Raw genomic sequence first — 10,245 nt, forward strand, 5'->3', positions numbered from 1 at the left:
CCTATCGCACACTAACGACTACTTGTGGCGGGCCGGGCACCTGCAAGCTGACTGGTCGCCAGCTGGACGGTGTTTCCTCCGACACATTGGTGCGTCTGGCTTCCGGGTTAAGTGAGCAGTGTCAAGAAGCAGTGAGGCTTGCCAGGGTTGTGTTTCGGAGGACGCATGGCTCTGAACCTTCGCCTCTCTCAAGTCCGTAGGGGAGTTGCAGCGATGGGACAAGACTGTAACTACCAAATGGATATCACGAAATTGGGGAGAAAAAGGGGTAAAAGTAAAAAGCTGTACTGCAGCTTTTAGCACTACCAAGGGACTCGTGATTCGGGTATAAAGGACTCGGACTCAAACACAAAGGACTTGGGACTCAGACTCAAGGTTTAGTAAGTTGACTACATCGCTGCCCATGGCCATCTCCTACTATCCACTTCATATCTTTTCCTTCCTCTCTCGTCTTTCTCTCTCCCTTTACCACATTTAACCACCACTATCAAATCTGTTTTACCCTTAGTTATTTAACCTCAAGACTGTTAATGTAATAGTTGACATATTCTCTTTGATTTGACTGGTCAAGTAAAGGAAAATGAATCTGTGTGAATATGTTCTACCCCTTTCTCTGTGTTGTAGGTTGGCTTGGCAGGCGATGCGACAGCTTCATCCGGAGGCCATTGCTGCGATCCAGAGCAAAGCGCTCTTCAGTCAGGCTGAGGAGGTTCTGCTGGCTAAGATTCTTTCAGTGAGTGAGTCTTGGGTTTCTATGGTGATTTGAAATATGGAGTCACATGAGGGGAAGAAGGCCCAGATCTTGCTCTTGAAATATGGTGTGAGTCAGCTCCGACACAAAGCAACGCCCAAATATAGACTTGTGTAAAGGCTTGATGCTCTCCATTACATCTCAACCTTTTAATCATACACACAGTTCAGAGATGGTTAAATAAACATCATAAGCCAGAACCATATACAGTCCACACCATATGCACACTGAAGCTAAACATATTTAAATTTGGTTTTATTCCAGCATTTTGAATTTGAGTACAGAATGTTACCTTTTATTTGAGGGTATTTTCATACCTACAGTACTGTTTAGAAATAAAAGCACATGTATCTAGTTTGAAGAAGTCTTATGTGTTTAGTCATTCACTTAGTGAATTAATAGTGTATTAAAGAAGTCAAAAGTGTAATATTTGGTCCCATAATCTTAGCACTCAATGACTACATCAAGCTTGTGACTCTTCAAACTTGCTGGATGCATTTGCAGTTTGTTTTCGTTGTTTTGAATTACATTTTGCACAATAGGAGCTGAATGGGGAATAATGTTGTGTCACTTATATTATAAGTAAGAATAGATGTTTCTGAACACATTACTCCAGTCATCATTCACCATTCAGTTATTATTGGGCAAAACATAACCCAAAACAAACTGCAAATGCGTTCAACTACTTGATGTAGTCATTGTGTGCAAGGAATCTGGTACCAAATACTAAACATTTGACAAATTTAATAGACAATATATGAATTTGTCCAAATACTTACGATTTCTTCAAATGACGGGGACTAGATGCATAAAGTGCTTTCATTTCTAAATGGTACATCAGATACAGTGGGGCAAAAAAGTATTTAGTCAGCCACCAATTGTGCAAGTTCTCCCACTTAAAAAGATGAGAGAGGCCTGTAATTTTCATCATAGGTACACTTCAACTATGACAGACAACATGAGGGGAAAATCCAGAAAATCACATTGTAGATTTTTAATGAATTTATTTGCAAATTATGGTGGAAATAAGTATTTGGTCAATAACAAAAGTTTATCTCAATACTTTGTTATATACCCTTTGTTGGCAATGACAGAGGTCAAACGTTTTCTGTAGTCTTCACAAGGTTTTCACACACTGTTGCTGGTATTTTGGCCATTCCTCCATGCAGATCTCCTCTAGAGCAGTGATGTTTTGGGGCTGTTGCTGGGCAACACAGACTTTCAACTCCCTCCAAAGATTTTCTATGGGGTTGAGATCTGGAGACTGGCTAGGCCACTCCAGGACCTTGAAATGCTTCTTACGAAGCACTCCTTCGTTGCCCGGGCGGTGTGTTTGGGATCATTGTCATGCTGAAGACCCAGCCACGTTCATCTTCAATGCCCTTGCTGATGGAAGGAGGTTTCACCTAAAATCTCACGATACATGGCCCCATTCATTTTCACTCAAAATCTCACGATACATGGCCCCATTCATCTGGTCCTTTGCAGAAAAACAGCCCCAAAGCATGATGTTTCCACCCCCATGCTTCACAGTAGGTATGGTGTTCTTTGGATGCAACTCAGCATTCTTTGTCCTCCAAACACGACGAGTTGAGTTTTTACCAAAAAGTTCTATTTTGGTTTCATCTGACCATATGACATTCTCCCATATGACATTCTCCCAATCTTCTTCTGGATCATCCAAATGCCTTCTAGCAAACTTCAGACGGGCCTGGACATGTACAGGCTTAAGCGGGGGACACGTCTGGCACTGCAGGATTTGAGTCCCTGGCGGCGTAGTGTGTTACTGATGGTAGGCTTTGTTCTTTTGGTCCCGGCCTTCTGCAGGTCATTCACTAGGTCCCCCCGTGTGGTTCTGAGATTTTTGCTCACCGTTCTTGTGATCATTTTGACCCCACGGGGTGAGATCTTGCGTGGAGCCCCAGATCAAGGGATATCAGTGGTCTTGTATGTCTTCCATTTCCTAATAATTGCTCCCACAGTTGATTTCTTCAAACCAAGCTGCTTACCTATTGCAGATTCAGTCTTCCCAGCCTGGTGCAGGTCTACAATTTTGTTTCTGGTGTCCTTTGACAGCTCTTTGGTCTTGGCCATAGTGGAGTTTGGAGTGTGACTGTTTGAGGTTGTGGACAGGTGTCTTTTATACTGATAACAAGTTCAAACAGGTGCCATTAATACAGGTAACGAGTGGAGGACAGAGGAGCCTCTTAAAGAAGAAGTTACAGGTCTGTGAGAGCAGAAATCTTGCTTGTTTGTAGGTGACCAAATACTTATTTTCCACCATAATTTGCTAATAAATTCATTAAAAATCCTACAATGGGATTTTCTGGATTTTTTTTTCTCATTTTGTCTGTCATAGTTGAAGTGTACCTATGATGAAAATTACAGGCCTCTCTCATCTTTTTAAGTGGGAGAACTTGCACAATTGGTGGCTGACTAAATACTTTATGTATTTGCTTATGACCTTGCCTACACCTACCGACTAGTGTTTTTAAAATTATATTAGCAAAAAAATATTTTATTTGGAACGGCCTATTTAATGAATATGAATTCGGAGGGCAGAAATTAAATATTTAAGTATTAGACGTCACTAAAGGCTTCAGTTATACTTGAATCTGGACTGATTAGCAGATTAGTAAGAATGTACTTGAATCTCCAGCAGATTAGTAAGAATGTTTCACCCCATGTTCAAGAATGGCCTTTTTCCCTTTTTTCAGATTACAACCTCTCACTTTTTTTCAGATTACAATCTCCAAATATTGCTATTTTTAAAACAAGCCATAGTAAGTTGGTTGCAATTTCAGTTTAATCCACCAGAAAATACAACAAATATTAAGGTTAAACTCAAATATATTAATTAATAAAACAAATGTAAAAAAATATATGGTATAAACTTTGTAAATTAGATAAGTAGGACTGGTAGAGTTACACATGCAGCTAACAAAAACATATGTAAATGTCTGCTCTACTCAAAATTACAACCAACTAATTGCAGCATTACCGCAAAAATGGAAGAGGCAAGTGGAAGGGGCAGAAAGTAAGGAACTTGTCTGTCGGCCCTGCATGAAAGACCAGAATTGGCTAAAGAAAATCATGATATAAAAAAGGTATACCCGTTTAATTTAAGAACCAAAAAATTGACAGCTGTGCCATATAGATTGCAAAATAGTTGGGTAGATATTTTCGATGTACCGATTCCATGGCACATGGTTTATGAAACGATACACAAAACTTTGAATTTTTTTATTGAAATTAGTATGCAAAATAGAATGTTGTATCCCCCATTTTATATAACCATCGCAGCTCTGTAGATTTTGCTGTGAAAAGACAATCATTAGATAATTTGTTTTCGTACTGTCCATATGTAGCTTGTTTTTGGTTCAGGAATGGCTGAAGAATTGCAACATTTACCTGGCGCTAACTCTGAAAATAGCACTGCTGTGTGATTTTTAAAAGTCATAGTCAATCGATCAATAATATAATTATTAGGGATGCACCGATGTTACATTTTTGGCCGATAGCGATATCCTATATTTTCCTTGCCAAAAGAAAACAATACATATAACAATAACTGATTTATTAAAAATGTTTGTGGCCTTTTTAAGCATTCTAGTACAGTTAAATAGTTAACACACAAACACATGGATGCAGTGGTCTAAGGCACTGCATCTCAGTGCAAGAGGCATCACTACGGTCCCTGGTTCGAATCCAGGCTGTATCACATCCGGCTGTGATTGGGAGTCCCATAGGGCGGCGCACAATTGGCCCAGTGTCGTTCGGGGTAGGCCGTCATTGTAAATACGAATTTGTTCTTAACTGACTTGCCTAGTTAAATAAAGGTTACACACACTGACCAAAAAGTAATTTTGTTGGCATTTACATATGTCCCCATTAACAGTAAAACATAATCAAAACCTATTTCTTTCACTTACTTGTTGTGCTGTTTCGTTGTTCATTTGTTCAGTCATATCATTCTCAACCAGTATTTCATCATACATGTCAAGCAGTGAAGTTTCAGCTCTGTCTGTCCGAGGCCTCTCGTCCTTGATGTGCACTGTCACTGTGTCCGTTTCCATCTTGTCCAGCTGTGTAACATTTCACGTAAACTCTGTTTCTTGTCTGCATCGAAGTAGTGGTCCTTGTACATAGCATCGATCATGGTGGTGACACAGTAAAGAGGCTCAGAGAATTCCACGGAATCGCTTGTTCACAGCATCGAGTACTTTTGTAAGTTTTAACCCCACGGTCTGTGTCTGCAGTTTTGTTGAGCATGATTTTCAATGCCATGACAGAGGGTATCACGTCTGCTGCAGACCCAGTTGATGAGCTTATTTCTCGAGTCAGTTGTTTGAACGGAGCTAGGATTGTGTTCATGTTTCAAACATTTTCTCAAATGCCATTGAAATGGCAGCAGCGGTATGAGAACCAGCACATTCTTGAGCATGTAATACGGCTTTCCTCAGTACGAAATACTCCTGAGTCTGACTGTGCTGTCAGGCTCAGCATGCTCATGGAGCTGACATCGCTGGTCCAAATGTCAGTCGTGAAGCTAATAGCAGTGGCAAGTAGCTCATGGATGTGTTTCAACAATACTGTGTAACTCCGGTAGGGCAACATCTGAAAAATAGCACCTACTTGGTAGTGTGTACCGGGGCTCAAGGTGCTTGACCAGTCGGCGAAAGCCAACATCATCCACGACAAAGAACGGTTGATTGTCAAGGGCAAAGAATTCCATTATCTTGGCGTTAATGGATTTTGCCTTTGAGTTGTCTCGCTGAAATGTTCTTACTCTTTCAAATGACTGCTTGACTTGAACTTGTTTAGTTGTTGGTAGTGTGCTCTTAGTATGTTTATACTTTTGTTCTGTGTAGCGCTGTTTTTTTCATGGCGTCATTACGTCATCTACTTACGTTATATAGGTATTGCACATCGGCGTTAAACTAGACATTGGGCCGATGCCAATTTTGGCATTTTTAGCAAATATCGGCCGATTCCGATATGCTCACCAATATATCGTGCATCCGTAATAATTATACTCTTAGCAAAAATGTTTCTTTAATTTACAATATGTAGAATCTATGAGAATAGGTTCAGAACTTTTGTGAAACAGCACAGTTGAAAAATATATGGCAAATAGAAATCAAAACGGGATGGTGTTGAGAGGTAGATGGGAGGGGTTGAGTGGAGCTGAAGGATGGGACTAAAAACAAACAAAAGAGAACTATTGTAAAATGTATTGTGTCCATAAAATGTATATAGTATGTATAAGCTGGAAGTAGAAGCCTAAGTGTTGCTGTCCATTAGTTTACTCCACTTAGGGGAGGGATGGTAGGGTTAGGGGAAAATAATAAAGTAATTTTGCTTTGTCATTATGGGGTATTATGTGTATGTTGCTGAGGAAAATGTTTTATTTAATCCATTTTAGAATAAGGCTGTAACATAACAAAATGTGGAAAAAGTCAAGGGGTCTGAATACTTTCTGAATGCACTGTATATAGTTACAAATAAAATATGGGGGATTGGAAATGATGCAGACAATTACATTGATGGAAGCCACAATCTATCTGCAATATTAAAGCTGTTCTGTATGAAAATACACTTTAATAAAAAATGACTTTCTATACAAAATGCTGGAGTATAGAGCCACATGTAACATTTCAGCTTCATTGTCCAAATACATATGGTGTGGACTTCATATACACGTGCATATAGTCATTTATATGCACTTGTGTGTGTATATGGTTCTGTCATAAACTAAGTTTAATGAGTCTGGAAAAATCATTGTGGTGAATCCGAGTGGTAAATATGTATTTCGCTGCATATGTTTACATGTGTGTGATTGATAGCACTGTATTTGTGTCCGTCTGAAGAAGTGAGTACATTTGTTTAAATAAGGTGTGTGTTTTATTTTTTATTTTTTCTTCTTCTGATGAGCAGAGCAGTCAGCCCAAGCTGGAGGTGTTCCAGGAGCTGCTGAGTTAGCATCCCAGTGTGTTCTATCCCTCCCGCACTCCCAAGAGCCTGCTGGTGCACTGGCAGCTACTCAAACAGTACTACCTGCTGGAGGACCAGAGTGGTGAGAGAAACTCAACTGGGCTTATCTGTTTATTACACAGTTTACATCCCAAATGGCACCCTTTTCCCTTTTAGTTGGTCAAAAGTAGTGGTGCCATTTGGGACACAGATACACTGTTAGCCCATCACTTGACATTCATGGAGTGAAGTTACTATAATTATTTCAAAAAAGTGAACTATACACAAATGTTTGACTGTTAAACTAAAAGTAAGTGAGTTGAGCCTTATTGTATGGTTTGATTCTCTTTTGCAGTTCAACCTCTCCCTAAAGGCAACCAAGTTCTCAACTTCTCTGATGCTGAGCAGCTGGTGGATGATGCTTAGCTAAAGTAAGAGAAACGGTCAACGTTCTGACCACAATTAATTAAAGTTTCCCTGAGGTTAAATTCAGAGCTCCTCCCGTGTCGGTCATTTTAATCAGTGTCTCTGTCTCGTTACCCAGGGAGAGCAGGGATGAGGTGCTGGAGCATGGTGGGTCACTCAACCATAGAACCTTGCATATAAATTACACATTACTAACACATAAAAAGGAGTCTAAGAAGGTGCTTCATTGACCTAATTCAGAGCAACTGAATGCATGTTAATGGTTTATTGGAGTAGAAATTATTTGCGTCATCTCTCCTGCCCTTCCTCATTCTCTCCTGACTCAGAGCTGATGATCTCTGACCGCCATCAGAAGAAAGATATAAGACAGCTGGAACAGGAGCTACCATGCTGGCAGGTCCTGGTGGACAGCATCACAGGTGAGCAATACAGTGCATTCGGAAAGTATTCAGACCCCTTAACTTTTTCCACATTTTGTTACGTTACAGCCTTATTCTAAAATTGATTAAATTGTTGGTTATGGCGCTACAAGCTTGGCACAGCTGTATTTGGGGAGTTTCTCCCATTATCTGCAGATCCTCAAGTGCTGTCAGGTTGGATGTGAAGTCGCTGCCCAGCTATTTTCAGGTATCCATAGAGATGTTAGATCGGGTTCATTCTGGGCTCTGGGTGGGCCACTCAAGCACATTCAGAGACTTGTCCCGAAGCCACTCCTCCAGACAGACAGCGTCTAACACGCTAAATCTCAGTGGGGGAACTGACCGTACCACAGGTGCTGTGTGCATGGTGCCCTGAAACTAAAGACCCCTCTGTTGTCTTGTTGCACCGCAAAACAGCTAATTCTGTTCAGTGGAGATGGAAAAAATAAAATAGGCATTCATCTGTGTGTAGCTAATGTTGAGCGCCTAAAGAACATTGTGGCCAGTTGGGTTAAAAAGTTTAAACGTAACAATGTTTCAGTCATGATTTTCAGAGATAGCTAAACGGCCCCACCCATTGCAAGTCAAAATGTGATTGGTTCATTTCACTGTCATTCCAAAATTCGTCTCTAATAGAGTTGTATGGCTGAGGCCTTCTTCTGAAGGCCTAGTCAATGGCTGACTGAGCTAGCTAGGTTTTTCTACCCAGAGACCACCAAAGAAAATCCTGATTGGATATTTTTTTCTCTTCAGCATTAATCTTGCTCTTTCCAACACAAACACAACATTTTTATTTAATTGGAGACCCATTTTGACAGTGTGGTCCACAGACCTGTTGGCTCTGTAGGAGAACTGCAGGGGGTCAAGGAGGGCATCTGTGATGGTTTTGAGGTGGGATAGGATAAGGATCTCGAATAGGATAGGGGGGATTTATAGCCTAGTATCAGTCTAATTGAGGTGTAGACAATAGAACTTGTTAACGCGGCTGCATTAACTTCTAACATGGCTGCATGGGATTTGTCAGATTGTAAAGTCGGGTGGTTTCGTTGCGTCCAATAGCTTTTCGCGGACACTGCCAACGCAAGGAGCCGCTTGTGGATTTGACAGTTCTAACGCAGTTCCACCTTCGACACCGCCAAAACAACTGCTATGCGGGTGTCGGCTAGTGCGGATCTGATAGAATCTAGCCCTTTATGTTGTTTTGTTCTCAGGGATGAACTCTCCAGACTTTGACAACCAGACACTGGCAGCGCTGAGAGGCCGGATGGTTCGCTACCTTATGAGGTCACGAGAGGTGAGCAGCTAATTTCAGATTTGCCAGTTAACTGAATTTACATTACAGACTGTCCAAGACCAAATTATATTAGCACCATAGTAAGATGACTGTGGAGCAGGTTAATTATACGGAAATGTATGCTTACAAAATATGAAAATATATGCACACTTGACTGTAACTTGCTTTGGTCTGCTAAATGTCCTATATTTTATGAAGCTGATCTGACTGTTCCTCTAGATCACCCTGGGCAGAGCCACCAAGGACAAGCAGATCGATGTAGATCTGTCTCTGGAAGGACCTGCCTGGAAGATCTCCAGGAAACAAGGTGACTCACTACATCACGTGCAGCACCATGACATAGGTCCTCATTTAACACTGGTTGTGTCTGAAATGGCACCCTATGGTGTGGCGTTATGGGCCCTGGTCAAAAATGGTGCACTATGTAAAGAATAGGATGCCATTTCAGACACACCCCCTATCTGCATTATCTGGGTCTGAAGCTGAACAACCAGTATTATCTGGACTCTACAGGGCAGTGCTTGCCTTGTCCTCACGTCACCTTAGTGAAATTATACCCTGTTAAAATGTGACTGTTTTCTGCTAAACGTCTATCATGAGTAATATTATCAGGACTTGATCTAGTTTGTCATTGTGTGTTTATAACTGGTTTATAATTCTATGTCCATAATGTACAGGGGTCATTAAACTGAAGAACAACGGAGACTTCTTCATAGCCAACGAAGGCCGCAGGCCCATCTACATAGACGGCAGACCAGTCTTGTCTGGCTACAAGTGGAAACTCAACAACAACTCTGTGTGGATGGTTCTGGACAATTTAAATGGCAGGGAATATGATTGAGAAATCTGTTAAAAGTGGCAAAGGGTATATTTCATAAACAACAACAGCCACCTCTTATAATACATGAACCTCACAACAAGTAATTTGTCTCTCCAGATTGCCGGTCTTCGTTTTGTATTCCTGATCAACCAGGAGCTGATCTCACTCATCAAGGCAGAAGCAGCTAAGATGAACCAGCAGTGAGAGAGAGAGCTGTGCTGCCTCAGTGGAGCAGAGGCCAAGGCACATGCCTTTGTCTACTGCCCAGCCAGCTCCTACATACAGAGCAACATACGGTGGCCTCCAGTGGACACACTGTACACCACCAGGAGCCTAGTAGATGAGGTCCACATGAAGGAGCACAGACTTGAATGAAAGGAACCCAGAACCCCTTTGGTCATGGTTATACAGTGGAGTAAGAGCAGGACACCCACACACTGAGAATGGTTGTGATATTTGGTAACCTTTCCACTGCTGGGCATTTTAAGGTGAATCCCATCTCAAAGACCCTCAATTATACTTTCATAACTACAGGACCATAACACCAGTTTAGTCTTGTTTA

At 41.2% G+C, this 10,245-nt stretch overlaps 1 protein-coding gene across 1 annotated transcript; it reads left to right on the top strand.

The window, feature by feature from the left end:
• The first annotated feature begins 631 nt into the window (after positions 1–631).
• LOC111970197 (microspherule protein 1-like) lies at positions 632–9,887 on the top strand. Its single transcript, XM_023996789.1, is given in 9 exon segments — positions 632–733; positions 6,689–6,827; positions 7,080–7,155; positions 7,269–7,297; positions 7,477–7,569; positions 8,781–8,863; positions 9,083–9,170; positions 9,541–9,668; positions 9,801–9,887. Coding segments are annotated over 9 exon segments (816 nt in total). The 5' UTR covers positions 632–640.
• The last annotated feature ends 358 nt before the right edge of the window (positions 9,888–10,245 follow it).

Source organism: Salvelinus sp. IW2-2015, linkage group LG11, assembly GCF_002910315.2.
Source record: "Salvelinus sp. IW2-2015 linkage group LG11, ASM291031v2, whole genome shotgun sequence".
Taxonomy (NCBI): Eukaryota; Metazoa; Chordata; class Actinopteri; order Salmoniformes; family Salmonidae; genus Salvelinus; species Salvelinus sp. IW2-2015.